The sequence below is a fragment of the Cyclospora cayetanensis genome, unplaced genomic scaffold (assembly GCF_002999335.1).
Source record: "Cyclospora cayetanensis isolate NF1_C8 unplaced genomic scaffold, CcayRef3 CcayRef3_contig_39, whole genome shotgun sequence".
NCBI classification, from domain to species: Eukaryota; Apicomplexa; class Conoidasida; order Eucoccidiorida; family Eimeriidae; genus Cyclospora; species Cyclospora cayetanensis.
The window spans coordinates 253314-270561 of NW_020312358.1; the positions used below are offsets into that span (position 1 = coordinate 253314).

At 56.7% G+C, this 17248-nt stretch overlaps 3 protein-coding genes across 3 annotated transcripts; 1 reads left to right on the plus strand and 2 right to left on the minus strand.

The window, feature by feature from the left end:
• Nucleotides 1-1259: 1259 nt before the first annotated feature.
• LOC34620562 (protein sel-1 homolog 1) lies at nt 1260-6253 on the minus strand. Its single transcript, XM_026334249.1, has 13 exons — nt 6103-6253; nt 5998-6067; nt 5761-5824; nt 5525-5591; nt 5162-5298; nt 4795-4877; nt 4056-4233; nt 3647-3780; nt 3389-3521; nt 2900-3163; nt 2062-2113; nt 1514-1895; nt 1260-1335 (listed from the first exon to the last, which is right to left on the minus strand). Exons 1-13 carry the CDS (start codon nt 6251-6253, stop codon nt 1260-1262), a joined length of 1791 nt encoding a protein of 596 aa, XP_026190034.1.
• A 2034-nt stretch (nt 6254-8287) lies between these two features.
• LOC34620561 (peptide chain release factor 1) lies at nt 8288-10920 on the plus strand. Its single transcript, XM_026334250.1, has 7 exons — nt 8288-8347; nt 8468-8551; nt 8814-8913; nt 9298-9359; nt 9557-9643; nt 9829-9915; nt 10681-10920. Exons 1-7 carry the CDS (start codon nt 8288-8290, stop codon nt 10918-10920), a joined length of 720 nt encoding a protein of 239 aa, XP_026190035.1.
• A 693-nt stretch (nt 10921-11613) lies between these two features.
• LOC34620560 lies at nt 11614-14909 on the minus strand. The gene is made up of 8 exons (XM_026334251.1): nt 14712-14909; nt 14367-14520; nt 13486-13928; nt 13201-13317; nt 12738-13028; nt 12382-12495; nt 12059-12232; nt 11614-11856 (listed from the first exon to the last, which is right to left on the minus strand). Exons 1-8 carry the CDS (start codon nt 14907-14909, stop codon nt 11614-11616), a joined length of 1734 nt encoding a protein of 577 aa, XP_026190036.1.
• Nucleotides 14910-17248: the final 2339 nt, after the last annotated feature.

A 17248-nucleotide genomic window follows, 5' to 3' on the forward strand; every position in this document is an offset into this window, starting at 1 on the left:
CGCCTGTGCGTTACGCCCGTATGTGCAAGTGCCGAGTAATCAGAACGTGTAGCTACTCGCGCCCATTAACTCTTACCATACTGTTACCCGTTGGGAGCGAGAGCAGGAGAGAAGTGAGCCCTTGTGGGGGAGCACCTCATACCGTTTTGAGGTTTTCATAAGATTGGGGTTTGAGGTTCTCTTAAAAACTCACAGGGTGAATTAATTCAGGCGTCTCATAAAAAGAAAGAGCTGCACCATAAAGCCAGTGGCTGCTCTGCTAGTGCCCTGGACGGGGCCTCACTCCGCATGAAATCACTAGCGGCATACCGACTCTTGGCAATGTGGAAAAACAACCATCAACAACCCTAGTGCTACCGGCTTGTAAAGACAGCAGTTTTCCGTAAAGGGCTTTCGAAACATGCCGAGAGAAACAGATAAGCCCTTCATTGCGTTCTGATGCGGTGGCCTGGGGCTGCCTGATAGTGCACTTACCCCATGGACCCGCAACGCCTTCTTGAGTTAGAGCGGAATAGATTTCCCCATGGCCCGTGCGAAGGCAATGCACACATTGACTTGAGGCATCTGCTGTGTGAATTGTCAAGAAAGGGGAGCCCCTAGCAAAATGGGAAGGCACATTCGCCAAACTGCATGCCCCGGAGACACGTGGGTGAAACTGGAGTCTCAGCAAGGCCCTCCACACATCTCAAGCCTCAAACCACCTTTGGCTTATGCATTCGCCTCTTGAGGCGAATTCGCCAAAGAGCTGCATGACAGCCAGCAGAGCGCCAGAGGCCTTTAAACCATCCACTGCTCCTACCAGTTTCAAAGATATCGGGAGCCCCGTCTGTTTCACGAGGGCCCCCGGACTCTAGGAAATATCGTAGCATCTCCTCCGCTCGCTGCAGCAGTCTGAAAGGCCTCAGACATCACACACATCTGGTCAACACAGATCTGGACGAACCGAAGACGGTGGAGCGATGTAGAGCCAGGTAAACCCCGTTTTAACTAAAGCGGAGGCATACAAAAGCGACGCCGTGGGCACTCAACGAGAGGATCGAAATGCGAACCTTGGTTGGCCTCTGGCGCGACCCTCAAGGGTTACCGCTAAGGGAGGAATAGCCCTGAAGAGAGACACCGCAAACTACCTGCCGTAGGCATAGCGTTCGCTCTTTCCTGATGCACGCAAGCAGTACTGGGGCTCGCCAGAAGGAGGGGGAGCCTCCCAATTCGCGTTGCGGCAGATAAACGAGAGAACACATTGCAAGGGAGATATGAACTTACTGAAGGTCACCAAGGCTAAGTGCCCGCATCAGCACCTGCAAAGCGAGACCCTCGTCCCTGGTGGCCCCCTCCCTGAAGCGGAGAACGTACTCACGGAAAGATGCAACCTGTCAAGGAACCTCTTCTCTAAGCATTTTGCAACGCTGTGTACTATTGCCTCTGTCAGTGACTTCCCGCTAAGAGGTTCTGCAGTCCCCACTCCGCCCTCGGGTCGTGCCAAACAAGGCAGGCAGATGTCTTGCTTGCTTACTCGCCGTTTGCATGCATCAAACCAATCTCTCGCAAGGCCTGCACGTTGCCCTGCAGGGCAGCTCGGTTGAAGAGTCTGTACACCAAACTCATGTGTTGTCCCTGCTGCTGCTGGGACTGGTGCTCTTGCTGCTGCTCTGCGCCATCGCTGGGCATTAGCTCGAGCAGCGCGGGGGGCATGTGGGGGCTTGTTTGCTGCTGCTTTTGCTGCGAGTCTGCAGCAGTAACATGAGCAGCGCCAACAGAACCACCGGGGATCGTTGCAACCTTTGATCGCAGAAGAAAGCCTGCGTTCCACTGAGCGACCTCAATGCCCTCTTCCGCCGCTGCTAGGCTCAGGAGCAGCGCTCCATCATAATCCTTCTCATAGTAGAGCTGAAGGGCTGCACGGGCCACCGGACACAACAGCAGCGGCAAATAGCAACGGCGGCAGGTTTGCCCGCAAGTGCAGCTCCATCGCTTGCCAAGAGAAACACACCCCTGCCTTTTGAAGAGCGAGGCACTTGGGCTACCCTAAGGGCCTCTTCCGGGACTGCCTAGGAGACTCACCACGTCGAATGCTATCTGCCCCTGCTCCAAATTCTCCTGCTGTCTTGAAAGCCTTTTTGAAGAAACAAAGCAAAAACGAAGTCCGTCAGCCCTTATCATGCAGCCACACCCCACATTTTGCGCCCGATGGGTGTGCGCGACCACTCCGCAACGGCAGGAACCTAACCTGGTAGGCGAAAGAAACCCCAACCCTGGTCCTTCGCCTCCAAGGACTTACAAGAGCAGCAGCTTCGCAGGCGCGCTTGCCATCTGGCAAATCCTGCAGCTTGTTTGCCTGTGCCTCGAGTGCTTCGGCCTCTCGGAGCCACGCCAAATGATATCCACCCTCCGCTGCCCGCCCGTAGTGGCGGATGGCTTCCGTCAAGAGCTGCATACGCAGCCACCCACCCACACAGCGCCTCGGAGAAACCCGATGATGTCCACTGCCAGAAAAGAAGCAACCGCGGAGCAGCAAAAATACATGCATCTCTTTCAACAGAAAGGCTGGCAAAAGCCGCGAAAGATTAAGAGGATTCCTGACCGCGAAAGCATGAGGCACATGTAGACAGGAGGCGCACGTGAGCATAAAGGCTCGCAGCATGAAGTGAGGCCCGAGAGGATGTGCAAGCCGCGGGCCGAAGCAAGCATACACGAGGATGCACAAAAGCATTCAGCATGCACGGGGGGGCAGAAGACGGAAACAGGGAGCTCAGCGTGAATCAAAGGATCTCAGAGGAAGGTGGACGCAAACACAAGGCCTGAAGGGGAGATGCACAGATATCGTCTACAGAAAAACACATGACATCCCGACATGCAGGCAGATGCAACGCAAGGCACACGGAGTGCTCCGTCGCCCTACAGTGCTTTTCTCCTTCTCATCCTTCACTTCATTCGCCTGGTGTTGCTTGATCTCGCCCAGGAAATAAAAGGCCTCAGGGTGTTCCTGTAGTGCTGCCATGGAGAAGTATTCCTCCGCCTTCACAGGATCTTTTTTAAGCACAGAACCACCACCCCCACTCTGACCACTGCTGCTGCTACTGCTCCCGTCAAGCCCCTCCTCGGTCCCAACCCAGTAAAAGTACCCAATATAGTTTTGCGCGTCAGCATCACCTGCTGCAGCGGCCTGACGGCAGCACACAAAGCCAGGGGGGCATGTGTGTGTGTGAACGAGAGAGAGGATGGTGCTGCTTCGCCGGGAGCAACAAAAGGAAACATCATTATCGCTGAATCCTGGTGCTGTTACAGCAATGCTCATCGGTATGTGGTTCTCGTTTGCACGAGCACAGTCTTAGCAGAATGTGTATCGGATGGAGGAGGAGGAGCGGGCAATCGCAGTAGCAGTCTGTACCTTGTGAAGAAGATCGACAGCTTTTCCTACATCATGAGGCACTCCATTGCCGTGAAGATGCGCAAGGGCCAAGTCGCGCAGTGCCGCGCCCATATTGCTCTCTCCGGCCTTCTGAAGGAGCTCTGCCACGCGCCTGCACAGACACCCAATCAAGCAAGGCATGCAGCAAACAAGGACCCTGATATCGCCCTCGGCCATCACATGCCTCTACAGCTTTCTGTTTCCTAACTAGTGTCTGCGAGCAGCCAGGAAGCTCACCGCTTTCTGGCGTCGTCAGCAGGACTCTGCTGCTGCTCCTGTTGTTGCTGCTGCTCGAGGAGCTTTGCAAGCTCATAGGATGCCACGGGGTCGTCATTCTTAGCTTGCGCCTCCCAGTATTGCAGGACGTCATCCTGCGCCGCATAGCAATCCACACACACATATATTTACATATATATAGAGAGAGAGAAAGAGAGAGAGCCGCTGCGACCCCCAGTGTCAAGATGCTGTTTTTCAGATCCCCGAGAGGCATCCCGTGACGCTCTTATTAACATGTCTGCATGCCGCTTATCCGCCCAGGGCGGGGGTGTCCACGGCGAAGGGGCCCCCAGTCTCCGTTATTTAGGAGCACGAAGGCGCTACAAGCGAGTTTGGTGACTCGAGAGGAACCCGAAGCGTGCAAGGTCACCTGCTGTCTTTGAGCGTTTTGTTGTTCTCGCCTCTCCGTCTTGGTGTGCTCGGAAAAGCGGACGGAGGGCGGGAGCGGCAGCAAAGGAATCAGAGGGTTGCGCAGCTGTTGCTCTCCAACGGTCTCAGCCACTTGCTGAAGCGCAACAGACACGTAGGGTAGCGTAGGCAGGCGCCGCCTGCATTCGAAGTGCCGGGCGGAATTGCAGCATCCGCCTTGCAAAAATCCGTGTGCCGCAGTCCCCGCCAACGAGGCCCCGCAGCTGCTATGCAACGGCGGAGGAGGCAGCAGCTCGACAGGCAGCAGCTCTACAATCCCCTCATCGGAGGTTTGCGTAAGGCGTGAGAAAGAAAGCCCCAATAAGGAAGACCCCGGGCGGCAGTGCGTACTTTGTAGAGGCTGAGAGCCGCCCAGCAGTCTGGTTGAACGCCGTCTCCAAAGAGTAAACTGCAGCGACAGTGCAGCACAGCACTGAACATCGCGGCTTCGAAGCGAACGCGCGCCATGGGGAAACGTCGGCGACCAAGTCTGCCAGCCGCTGCTCGAGCGGACGCTGGCAGAGTGGCAAGCAACAACCCGGACAGATGGCATCCCGAAATGCCTCTCGCAGAAAAGCGTCTAGGGTCTGCAGCGATAGGCATCGGGGGTAGAAAAACCCCTGCATGGCTCATGCGCCAACGCGGCAACTTGACGTCTTAGGAGGCCTGCACGGGCAGCAGGCGCCGCAGCGGCAGCTCACCGGAAGGCGGTGGATTGGAGGGAAGGAACGTAACCGGTGAGGGCCCCCAGGAGCTGCAGCTGCGTTGCCACTTTGTCATTGCGCTGCAGCGACAGAGGCAGCAAAGGCCACGAAGCGCCGCAGCGTGCCAAAAGACTCCAGCAGCAGCGGCAGCGAGTCGCCTTCTGGGCGGAGAAGGGTGCCGCCGCGCAAGTGGGAGGAGCAGCAGCAGCAGGAAGGCGATATACTCGCAGGCAGGCAGAAGTGCTCTCTTGGGGAGAACAGACACCAGCTGTTTGCCTCTAGCAGGAAACTCTGGAAGAGCGCAGCTCTTTGGGCTGCATCGCACTGTGGCGGTTTGCCGCACCATCCAGATTGACACACGCACCTGCACACCCCCGACACCTGTAGCGTGAGCGAAGCCTAGCGCGTGCAATGCAGGGCCATAGCCTAGAGCGGCAGAGGCAGCAAAGTACCGCACGGCGGCAGCAGTGTCACGACGGAGGGCCAGTCGGCTGGGGATACCTGCGTATCATCGGGAGCAACAGGGGCAGGCAGCGTTGAGCGATCAAGACCACCACAGCGAGACGCAGAGAGAACAACTGAGGACGCGCGAGCCGTCGGAAACATGCAAAGGTGAGTTTACTGAACGCGCGCAAGACTGCAAGATCTCAGAGGGTGGCGGCAAAAGGAAGCCCCTCAGCTGCCCGACGCCTCCTCCCCGTGAGGGGCCAGTGGTGGCTTGCAGTACCTGATAAATGCAAGTCGCCTAGCTCGCATAGAGCCTGCGCTGCCACTGAGTCCGTCGAAATCTCCTTCTGCAGCAAATTTAGAGAGCCACATTTAACAAGCGCGGACGAACCGCAACCGAATCATGATCTCTTTCGGGGGCTTGCGTGTCTCAGGGGCGAAACGCTCTCCGAAGTGTCTGCGAAAAGCCGCGAAAACGGCCTTTCCTCCCGCGAGGGAATCAATAACCAGACGTACAACAAGGTCTTCCAGCATGGCTACTGCCTTGTGTGGATCGCGCTGTTGCCCTCGCTCGCCAAACCTAAGACAGGGAGTTGCCGCAAAAAAAACGCCAGAAGCTCTGACCCCACCCCGTGTTCGCCTGCTATGGATGTGCGTGGGCAGGAGCCGGTGGACAGAAAACAACAACCCCTCCTTCCCTCTCTCCCTCCTCCCTCCCCCCAGTATGCTGGGATTTTCGTGTTTCGAGCGTACTTGATATCCAACGCATCTGAGAGCTTCTGCTGCCGCGCCGGCGATGGGTGTGGGGTGCTGCTGCTGCTTCCTGCAGAATTGCACACGCAGAAAACACGCAAAAGCCTCCGTCACTGCATGCATCTCGCTTGCCAAAAACGTCCGCGGGCCCTGTTGCTGCTGATGGCGCTTCCGCCTGCCTCGCCTCGGTTGGCAGCAAAGGAGGACGCAGAATTGTTAGAGCAAAGAAAGGAGAAGCACAGCAGTCGCTGCACATCAGCAGTTGCAACTGCACGACATGCCTTCGCTAGGCTGGGAGCCCAGAGGTGCTCCCTCTGCCGCGGAAGCGAGGAGCGCAACAAGCGACAAGAAGAGCAGCAGCAGCAGCGTCATGAGGGAAGGAAAAGACGATTTCCTAGGCGGCCGCTTGATGCCTTCAGCCCCAAGTCGCGTGCTGTTGCGCTGTTGCATGGAGGAGCGCCAGGAAAGGAGGGCATCGAGAGCCCTCTGGCGAGAATCCACGAGACGCTTCACGACAGGATCTGCGAAGCCGTCGAGAGAAAGAGAGAGAGAGCGGCAGCACAAAGCAACTGCTGCTGGCGAGGATGCTGCTGCAAGACCACACGCAGAGTTGCGGACGCCTGTAGAGCCCCGAAGACGCGGAGTTCGAATAGCTAACAGGCAAGAAAAAGCAGGAAACTTTATCCGCCGCGGTGTAGAAGTTCTCGACGGAAAACAGGCCCACAGAAGGGGGAGAAGTGCCGCCTCACCGCCTCCTCATCAAGCCCAAAGGCTCTAACTCTAAAGCTTCGCCACAAAAACACCTTCTTGTGGAGTCAGACACCCGCTATGCAGGTTGTTGGGTAGCTCGTTCCCCAGGAGTTTCGTGGGCCCCCTCTGTCTGGGGGCCCCTCCGGTGACGGGATCGGGGGGCCTCCCTCAAGGATCGACGACAACCCTCGTTCGCGGACAAAGTGCTTCTTGAAAACGGATTTGTGTGTTGCAATCGAAGAGAAATCGTGCGCATTCTGGTGCTCTAGAAGTACCGCGGTGTCCAGACAGTCGCTTGTTTAGGAAGGCCCACAACATCGCGCGCCTCTGTGGCAGTCCTGCAGCAGTTGCTGCAGGAAGGCTCCTAGCAGCAAGGCTCACTGCAAAATACAATAACAGCGGGTGCTGGAGTCGCTTCAGCGACAGATTTGCAGCAGAAGGTGTAGCAGCCGCTGCTGCTGCGCTGCGTGCGTGTCCTCTTAGGGCTATGTGTTTTCGCAATTTTCCCCAGCCGACCATCTTCACCCTCCTGCTGCCTGTAACGTCTCTCTTTCTGCTCGTTCAGTTGCTTCAGGGGTCTCCGCTGCAGTTTCAGGAGCTCCCAACTCTAAAAGGCGTCCCCTGCAGAGTTTCCGCCTTCCTCTCCTGTGTCGGCAGCCGCACTCCCTTGCACCTATGGAACCTTCACACTACCCCTGCTGCTCCAGCACTTCCTGGGGAAGGTCCTGTGGGGAGACCTCTTAGAGGCATTCGCTCTGCGGTCCCTCCTTGCACCTCCTCCCCGGCTGGAGCTGCTGCGAGTGCTGTCGCTTCCGGCTGCCGCGGACGTGGCTGCGTTGAGGGATTTGAAGAGATTTTTCCCCTTGCCCAAGAGGCGTCCCTCCTGTTGAGGAGCCTCCCCGAGGAGGTCTGCGCTTGGGCAGACTCGAAGGGGGGAGCTGCCCGCAAGGGGGTTCCGCAGCTGCGGAATCTGGCGGGATTGCTGGATTCGTGGCAGATGCAGCAGCAGCGGAAAGAAGGGCTTGTCTCCTTTCTTTCGCTGCCGCACGGAGAGGACGAGAAGGAGGAGGTAACAGTTGCGAAAGAGGAGCTGCGTGACATTGAGCATCACTTGCAGCAAATCGAAGGCGAAGCGGTGGTGCGTCCAACTCCTCTTCTTAAGCCGGCTTCCCCTCGGCCCTTTCTCATGCAAAGTGTGCTTGAAGGGCTCCACAGTCCGTTTTCGTTTATGCTTCCGTGCGCCTGCATTTGGTGTATCCACGGAATTCTCCTGCTGCTGCCCCTTTATATACCACCGTCCTTTGGTCGCTGCAAACGGCCCTTGTGTTTATAGAAAAAGTACTTGTTGGGGCAAAGCATTTGACTCAACATAGCTATATATCTTATTGATCAAATGATCTGAAATTTCTAGTACAGATATTGGCTGTATAACCAAATATTGACTCTTGACAATGCTATAAAATGTTTATGTAAATATTTTATGTCTATTGAAAGACATACAGACGTACATATTCAGTGCTCCAAGAAATTTTATACGTAAATGCTCCCCGTGCTTGACGCATTGTCGGCAGCAGACGCTGCTGGAACTAAGCAGGTCCCCGCGCCTCCTCGTCTATTTATCCTCCTCTGCCTCTGTTTCTGCTGCTGCTGCTGCTGGTGATGATGTTTGCTTGTCGCTGGGTTTGTTCAGGATGAGGCCCTTTGGGGGGAGGCGGCGGAGGGAGATGAGGATTACGCCGTTGCCGAAGTTCGAGCTGCCGCAGGGGGAAGTGAGGCAGAAATCTGGGCAAGCGACTTGTACAAGGTACGTCAGGACAGACCTTTGAAGATCGGCTGTAGAGGGGGCAAGCCTTAAGAGGGGATATGTACCCTCTTTTCATTAAACGCTTTTCTGTATGGGAAGCCCTTCTCCTCCTCAGTGCCATGAGGGTCTTTGGAGGGCGCTAAGGCTGCGTCCTCATTCGCACTCTCTCTGAGTCACCCTGTCAAGCGCGACTGCGAGCTTTCATGCGCTGTCTCTGCCGTCTAGCGGGGAGGAGGGTTCTGGCTTTACGCCGGATTGACAGTGCGAGTTTTTTGCCGTTGTGACTGAGGCCTCAGATGCTGCAGCTGTACTGCGAACAACGGAACTGGCGCATGCGGGAGGAGGGCCCCCTGGAAATGACTGTTAGGGGCCCAAGATGTCTCCGATACCTTTTGCTGGAATCCGGGGTTCATCGCGTGCAGCGCGTACCGCGCACCGAAGCGCAAGTCCGTCTGGACGTCCTCTTTTCCGTAAATGTGCTCGCGCTTTGACAAGGCGCAAGCTAAGTGCTCTCGAGGTCCTTTCTAGCGTGCGGCATACATGCATATACCTCTATTCATATATCTATATACGTGCAGCGCGGTGGCAGGCAGGTTTGAGCCATCAAGGGCAGTTGGCCTGCGTGCCCTGCTCCCCACTATCTTTCTATCGCTGTCAAAGCGTGTTGCTGCATATGTATTTGTCCATCTCTATAGCTGTGCTCCCTCCGTATTACAATGCGGCGGCTTCGCGAGGCTCTTTGTGAGCGCCCCTGCCGCAGGGCAGGATGCACACCTCGACTGCCACCGTCGCCATCCTGAAGGAGCAGGTAAGCCAAGAAACACGCACACGCAGACCTGCAGTGTGCAGGAGGAGGGGGGGGATTGTACCAAGACGCAGGGTTGGCTGGGAGGGGGATGTGCACGCGTAACGATAAGCCTCGGCCGCTGCATCTCGCTTTGCAGGGCATGCAGAGGCCTATTTCTGCTTCGGCGTCTGGCGCCATGGGTGTGCCTTCCGACGCAGAGAGCCAAGGATATTGTGATTGACGAAAAGGAAATTCAAATTCGCACAGCGCGAGCCTCTGGCGCGGGCGGACAAAACGTCAATAAGGTAGGTCTCCTACATGCAACGTCCCTCGCAGGCCCCTCGCCTCTCTCTGTCATACCGAGCTTTTTCAATCTTAGAGCTACGAACTAAAGTGTTGTGCTCCCTCCAAGGCGCACAGGGTTTCCCCCCTCACCGCGCACCTTATGGCAAGCCCAGTGCGGCTGCCCTGTGCGCTTGCCGGGGTGCAGGTGGAAACGGCTGTCGACTTGGTGCATCTGCCTACCGGGATTCGCGTGTTCTCTCAGCAGGAAAGGACTCAAGTGCAAAATAAACGGGTAAGGAAACTCTGTTCCCTGCCCGCGCTTTCTCTGCTCGCTGTATTATATTATGGCTGCTGCCTAGACACGCGGAGGCACGCACTGCTTCCACGGCCGCTAGCCCCGTTACGAATGAAAGCCCCACTAGTTTGCGTGCTAAAGAATGGTACAAGCAGCGCCTACGAGCATGCGGCCGTATCGGCATTCTCACACGCGACGACACTGGTGCAGCAAATGCTGTTGCCGCAAATTTTAAGGCTATCGGGGAAGAGGCATTTGACGGGAAGTGGGGGAGGGGTATCTGTGCAGCTCGCCCTTGGGATTCTCAAGAAGAAGCTGCAACAGCGGCAGGACATCGAACAGCAGCAGCAATTGCGGGAGGAACGCCTGAAACAGGTAGGAACGAGTTTATTGATTCTGTCATTTGTAGGCCGACTATGTGTGCTGGGCGGTTGTGCGGGGGGGAAGGGAGACTCCTCGGGAGCGTCTTCCGTATTTCCTCTAGCCTACACCTTTTCGTCCGTAGAACGCCGTAGGGTCGTTGGGACAGCAATCCCCGCTGTGCGCCTATCTAGGGGGTCTTTTTCCGTAGACAAGGCTTGCGTGCGCCATCGGGCCGATTTGTTGATCGCCGCCCAGCACACAAAGTTTCATTGAGATTGAAATATTCCTTATGCGATGATCGCTAACGCTCCTGTGATATCCAGAGAGAAAGGCCTTGTCTTTTTTCTTGATGCTGCTCATCGTGTTATTGGGTGAGTTTGCTCTGCCTGTTCGGCTCAGGTATCAGGCGGGCAGCGACACGAGAAGATTCGCACATATAATGCGCGGGATGGCCGCGTGTCTGATCACCGGCTAGAAAAGCAGCGAATCTTCCCATACAAACAGGTGCTGATGGAAGGGAAGTTGCAGCAGTTGCATTCGATGCTGTTGCTGCAACAAGCTAAATACACGCTGCGCCAGCACCTGGCCGCCCTCAGAGAAGTAGTTATAACACCTAACAACTCCAATCTAGAAGGCTAAGGTGCTTATTTACATGGGGCTACCGCTGAGGCCTCAAAGAGTAGCCCCCAGAAATAGATCCTTCTGGGCGGATGGATCTACATATACCTCGCACGCCCTCTATTGTATTTTCCTTTGCATTGCTAAGAGGACCTACTTAACTATGCGCACACGGAGGCAGATGTATGCATGCATAGGTAAATATATATATATCACACAGCCATATGCGCACAAGGAACATCCCATTGTTTGCTTGAAAAGGCGGTAGATACACCCCACGATGGATTGAAAGGGGCTGTAATGCAGCAACGCTACATTACAACCCGCAGCCCTCTGCATACGCAATCGCTTAAAAGGCGTAAGCCTCATCGACTGCGTCCCGCAGCCTTAGCAACAGGAAGGGTAACAAAGCTGAGGCGCACCACAACAGAGCAGCCATTGTAAGCCTTCACACAGCGAAAGCAAGCAGAGGCACCCATGCGTCAGAGCACTAAGAGTAAGTTTAGTTAGCACAACTCAGCTGCTGCGTACAAAGGACGCCTCTGCTTCTCCTCACCGTATTTGTGCGTCTTCATAATAAACGCCACCGTGAAGCCATTCAACAGGACCATCCCCAGACTCACTGGCCACTGCCGCACAAAACACCCCACACCAAATTAAAGGGGCAACGTCATGCGAAGATCTAGATACCTATCTTGAGTCTGAAGCTAACTCTCAAGGCCTTGTGAGAATACCCGGACTTGTTGCTGCGGGGCCTCCGAGAATCCAGCTAGTCGCTGGATGTCTACTGACTCTAGTCGGCGAGTTCCCAAGGGGATAATGCTTGCACCCTGCTCCACGCACCATGAAGCCTTCCTGACGAAAATACTGTGGGCTTTGAATGACGCTGTCCTCTGCCAAGTAGATCGCTTCGAGAACGCAGAGACCCCTGAGGCCTCTCAGTGCAGCCAAGCCAACCTAATGTGCAGGGGAAAACCAAATAGCGCCACAGGGCAATTGTCTCGCGTTTCCTATGTTCTCTCCCCAAGGTGTATTGTATCCCTGTGTATCCCAGGCCTCAACAGCGACTCCCGCTAGAGCAAAAACTGCGCCGAGGTGGATGCACACCTCAGAGGCACGCCTACAGGCTTGCTGGGGTTACAGTAAGTAGCCTACGGACCCTCCCGACGTTAGCAATTGTGAGTTCCACCGTCTCCATGCGCCAAAGTGCGCTGCAGAAGGAAGTGCAGAGGACAACCCCAGCTGCGGAAACTGTTCGCTGTAAGGTTTCCTTAATCTTCAGGGAAGGCGTCTCTCTAGGCGGGGGAGACTTCCCGTCACAGATGCCTGAGGCCTGCAGCTCTGAGTACACAGCCAGTGGACGCCACGCCGCGAGTTGCACCAAGGCGCTGAAGCGCGCAAACACTACGCGTGAAGACACCCCTGCGCCGGATGGCTGCTGCAGCATCCAGAAGAAGATCGAGTACACACCGTGCTGCATACGCCTGATGGTCGCTTACTGACGACATCCGCAGGACAGGCAGCGCGCTGTATCAGCATCAACGCCTTGTACTTTAAGTCTCCGACTTCTGCGCTCCACAGCCTCGCGAGTGCCCCCTGTTGCCACCGCACAAAGCAGGAGGCAGCCATCACCCTTGTCTTGGACACACTGCGGCGAGCGGCTGATCAGATGCACTTGGAGTAGTGCGTGCTGTATAGTCCCCCCCCCCGCCTCCCGTTGACAGAGACACCGACGTCCTACGTCGGGTCCTAAGGGCGTCGAAAGTGCTGTCTGTGGCTCCCTCTTCGTTCGCAGGCAGCGACATTTTGCATTAAACGCCTAGCGTGTGGCAACTCACCCCAATCTGCGCAAGCCAGCGCGAGCTTCTGTACACGGAGGTCGGTGTCGTTAGGTAGTCGAGAACGCCGGCTGCATGCTTTTCGCCTTGTGTTGGGGCCTGCGCTTCGGCGGGTTCTTGTTTCTGGCCTTGGTCCAAGAGGCGCTCATTTATCAGCACACCCCTGCAGTTGGATTCGCACTGATGCACAACGCGCACGGACGAAGGGACAGCCATCGCGATCCTCTCTGGGCCCAATGGAATACCAGTGTGCTGGAGACGGTCGATACAAAAGCGCGCAAAATCACACGCCTGGAAAAAGGGGTGAGCAAAAAATGCGTTAAAGAGGACGCTTGCGTAGGATGCATGGAGGAGGCAGGGCCTTGCACAGTGCACGTAATAGTAAGCCGCGCAAGTGAGCTCGCAAAGAGAGCGACAGGGAGGAGACGGACACGGACAGACAGAGACAGAGCAAGCCCTTCACCTGTAGCAGCCGATAGAGCAGCAGAGCTCGCGCTTCATGGTACAAAGGGTGGCGGTCCCAAAGGGAGCTGTTAGACTTCACGAGGGATGCCAAATCATCGTATTCGACAGCACGCCCCTGAAGCAAAAGCAGTCAAGCCTTTTCGCGCCGAGCAGTCGACGACGGGTGCGCTCCAAGTAGGACGAAGCAAGGGAGCACCGCACAGTAGAGAAGCGGCAGCCACAGCCACAACAGCAGCAGCAGCAGCAAGCACTGGCTGGAAGCAGCAGCGAGGGAGCTGCAAACCTCGGGAGGGGTGATCCGCAACAACCGAAAAACGAGGCGCAGCAAAGAACTCCACTGTGACGGGCTGTACCGACCACTAATGTGCTGCTGCTGCTGCTGCTCTGCGGTCTCAGTTGCATTTGGTGTACCCGCGTCGTCTTCTGTGGACGCACCAATGCCGATCCTTGCAGCCGCTGCTGGTGCTGCTGCCCCCCCCTCTCCTAGCGGCATCTGTACTCGCTCTGTGGGGGGTGTTTGAGGGTCTGTGCTGCTCGCGTCTTCGGCAGCCGAAGCCGCCTGAGGCGCTGCGGGCTGAACAGGCTGCACCGCTGCCTGCTCAACGAGCTCCCTAAGCAGGAGGTGCAGGAGAGAGCCACCATGGACAGAGGCAAGCCCCTGAGCGCCTGCGTACGCCGCAGCCACCTGGCGTCTCGCGTGAGGGTGGCGTGTCAAGGCCTCTAGAGCTGCATGCAGAACGGTAGCCTCTCGCAGAAAGGCCCCTTCCATGCAAAGCAGCACAAAGAACCCTCCCCTCCTTGCTAAACGCGAGACGACGGGGGAGAGCAGTCAGCACAAAGAACGCTTCTCTCCTTGCCTCACGCGAAAAGCAGCGTGAGAAAAAACCGCAGCAAAAGGCACCACTGAGAGATGCACAAGAGGAAGTCAGACTCTGATCAAACGTTTCACTGAGGCTGCCGTTGGCGCCAGCAGCGTCTCGGCAGAGAACCCCAGATCTCAATCAGGCAGGCTTTTGCGGTCTCCTTTTTTTCGTCTGACTCTCGGGTGCAAGCGGATAGGACGAAAGAAGGGCGCGAGACTCGCGCAAGAGGCCCCCCAAAACAACGACGGACGATTTCCCCCCTCCCCCCACAGTACCCTCTCTCAAGACCCTCCCGTCGTACCTGCCAGAGCCTGTGTTTGCTCCTCCTGCAGCAGGGGCAAGCCACTGCGCTGCTGCTCTTGCAGGTGCTTGAGGGGGCATGGCTCAATACGGGCAGCCAGAATCTCCGGAAGCAGATAAGGCCCCACGTGGGTAAGGCACTCGGCCCCCCACAGCTGCACAGATAGACGCCAGAAAGCAGCGGAAGGCTTTTCTTTTATCCCTCGTACAACGTATCACAATGACGGCGAGGGCGTGAAAGGTCCTGCCCCTCTTAAACTAGCTGCTCACAGCTCATGCATGCGCTAGGTAGGGCTTTGCCTCAGGCGCAAGGCGGTTCTATCTCGTCTGTGGGTTCGCCTCTCACCGAAACAAGCGGCGGACTAAGAACTGCTGGGCGTCCCTCTTTCCTCTGCTTCCTGAGGGGCCTAAAAACGAACAGGTAGACGGTGGCGTATATACACCCCAATCCGGCAGTACACATGAGCGCCAGTTGGCGCAGTCCCCGATGCCGCCACCAGCCGCCTGAAGAAACGTCCAGACGATGCACACCTGGGGGCATCATTGGAGAGCGAATTTGAATGGCAAAGAAGTTGAATGGCAAAGAAGTTGAATGGCAAAGAAGTTGAATGGCAAAGAAGTTGAACGGCAAAGAAGTTGAACGGCAAAGTATTCGAACGGCAAAGGGTTTGAAACTTTACCAGGGGTCAGCGCCTTCTCAAGTTCGGAGAGTGAGTCATTTTCCGTGAGCGTTGTTTGCGTGGTATAGTAGATGCGAGGAGGGCGGTCCCTGTTGCCAGAATGACTGAGGGCATTGAGTGCCCTCCTCGAGACTGTTGGTGTTCCCCACGAAAGCGCATGCCGAGAAGCGTGACAGGAAGGCATGGCTGCGAGAGGCTGCATGCGCCCGAGAGGACGCGCCTCGGCAGGGGTTTCCCAGGCGGCCTCACCTGCGCTGGTTGTGGATAAGGGGCCCCTCTGGAGTGGTGAAGGGACGCCACTGAGGGGGCCCCCTCGTTCGGGGTGTCTGAGCACACCTTCTGAGGGCCTTTGGAAGCCCCCGAGGAGGCCCTTGAGGAGGCCCTTGCGCGAGGAGCCAAGGCTTCCCATGAGGCCAGCCACCCTCGCCCTGCGAGGCAGGCACTGGGCAGCTGGCGTCTGCGTTTTGGTGAGGAGGGGGCCTTAGTGTGTGTGTACCTTGCCTCACCAGCCCTTAAGGCGGGCTCAGGGGGTGCCTCAGTGACCTTAGAGACGCCTGTGCCTTGGGGCGTTCCCAGTCATCGAGGAGGCCTTAGCGCGAAAAATGCACAAGCACGCCACGTGGCATCGAGTGGGAGCCCCTCCCTTCCGTCCCCAGCTCCGTCCGCGCACAGCGCGTACATACACTTGAGAAGACAAGAGCGTCGCGTCGACTGCACGAAAGCTCAGCGCTAAAAGTGGCGAAGCGCGCTTCCTTGAGGGAACATCTATCTGGAGGTCACTCCTGCTACGTCCTCCAAAAAGCCGCGTGTGAGGGAAGCTGTGCGCGAGGGGGGCCCCCGGGCCCGGGGGCCCCCCTCGCGCACAGCATTTCTCTGCAATGGGGGAGGAACTTGCTTCTATGGAGCTGTGAAAGACCAATTAAATGCCATGTATAATGGTCTACTTTATTTACTTGCAAAGGTGTCCGTGAAATAAGCATATGAGTGCGGCGGATTACCGCCGCTTTTGTTTATCTCCCTAGGTTTCGGAGAGCTCACACAGCGCTCGGCTCGCACTTGTGTGGATAGAAAACTGTCTTCCTAGGGCATTTGCATCTCTAGGGTATCTGAAGGCTGCGATCGCGGCTTTCAGACCAAAGGAGACCCCTTAAGGCTCTCCCGCGGAACCATGAGCACCCTCTCTCTGCGCTCTTCCAGTTCGCACGGATTCTCGTAGTGTTGCGGCTCCACTAAGTCGAGGGAATGAGGCCTACGCGGCCCAGAAATGGCAGTTTTGGGGAGGTGGATGTGCACGAGTCGCTCTCCCCGACGGATGTGTACTTTTCGCGCGTGTGTCTTCTCCCCGTGCTGCTGCGGCTACCCTTCCAGGGCGAAGTTGGGGCCCTTAAGAGAGGCATTTTCCGCAGTTGGATTCTGTGTAGTGGGCACTTCCATCATCACCAACTGGAAAGATCCCTCACGCGCAACACGGACGGCTCCCCGGGGCCCCCGTCCCTCGATGCCATCCCGCCCACGCACGAGCTGGACAGACACCTGCGCGCTGCGCGCAGGTGTCTGTCCAGCTCGTGGAATACCCCCTAACAACGCCCTAAAGCAGCCCTCCTGGAGGGGCTCTTCAGCAGGATCCTGTTGAGGAGGTCCTCCTTCCCGCGCGATTGCTCAAGGAGAAACTCCGTGTTCTGGAGTGGGAATTGGCAGGCGCAGAAGAAACCCTTCAGCGCACCACCGAGTCGCTGATCCTTGGCAAGATCGACCTGGCACTGACGTCGTTGCGCAAAGTAAGCACCCCCAAGACACCTGAATCGAACCAGCTTTCAAATAAGAGAAAGAAAGAGAGAGGAGGGCGGGAAGCCTTGGCCTCTGTATGCGCCTCTCCTGCCTACAGGGCCCTCCTTTGGTCAATAGGGCGCGACTAACCCGCCCACACGTACATACATCTTCCACTGTTTTTCCGTTGATAGCCACTCCCCCTGTTTGCTGGAGAAAGGTGTGTGTCGTGTGTGTGTGTGTGTGTGTGTGTGTGTGTGTGTGTGTGTGTGTGTGTGTGTGTGTGTGTGTGTGGGTGTGCCGCCACGCAGGTGGGTGGTTGCGTTGACAATAGCTGGTGTGAGCGGGCGCGCCTGCTCTGTTGTGAGCGGCGTTGATGTAGGGGTGTATTTTATGGCGTTATGAGACAGCGGATAGAGAGGCAGGGGAGCACAGG

Bases quoted from the DNA above. Each gene is read 5' to 3' on its own strand.
- LOC34620562 (XM_026334249.1), bottom strand. From the start codon at position 6,253: ATGTGCAGCGACTGCTGTGCTTCTCCTTTCTTTGCTCTAACAATTCTG. The intron at 6,068-6,102 runs GCTTTTGCGTGT...GCAATTCTGCAG, and splicing joins AGATGCATGCAGTGACGGAG to GAAGCAGCAGCAGCACCCCA. The intron at 4,878-5,161 runs GTGCGTGTGTCA...CTGTCGCTGCAG, and splicing joins CAGGTGTCGGGGGTGTGCAG to CGCAATGACAAAGTGGCAAC.
- LOC34620561 (XM_026334250.1), top strand. From the start codon at position 8,288: ATGCTCCCCGTGCTTGACGCATTGTCGGCAGCAGACGCTGCTGGAACT. The intron at 8,348-8,467 runs GCGCCTCCTCGT...GAGGCGGCGGAG, and splicing joins CTGGAACTAAGCAGGTCCCC to GGAGATGAGGATTACGCCGT. The intron at 9,644-9,828 runs GTAGGTCTCCTA...GCCGGGGTGCAG, and splicing joins GCGGACAAAACGTCAATAAG to GTGGAAACGGCTGTCGACTT.
- LOC34620560 (XM_026334251.1), bottom strand. From the start codon at position 14,909: ATGATGCCCCCAGGTGTGCATCGTCTGGACGTTTCTTCAGGCGGCTGG. The intron at 13,929-14,366 runs GTACGACGGGAG...TTCTGCATGCAG, and splicing joins GCAAACACAGGCTCTGGCAG to CTCTAGAGGCCTTGACACGC. The intron at 12,496-12,737 runs GTGAGTTGCCAC...CGGTGGCAACAG, and splicing joins GCTGGCTTGCGCAGATTGGG to GGGGCACTCGCGAGGCTGTG.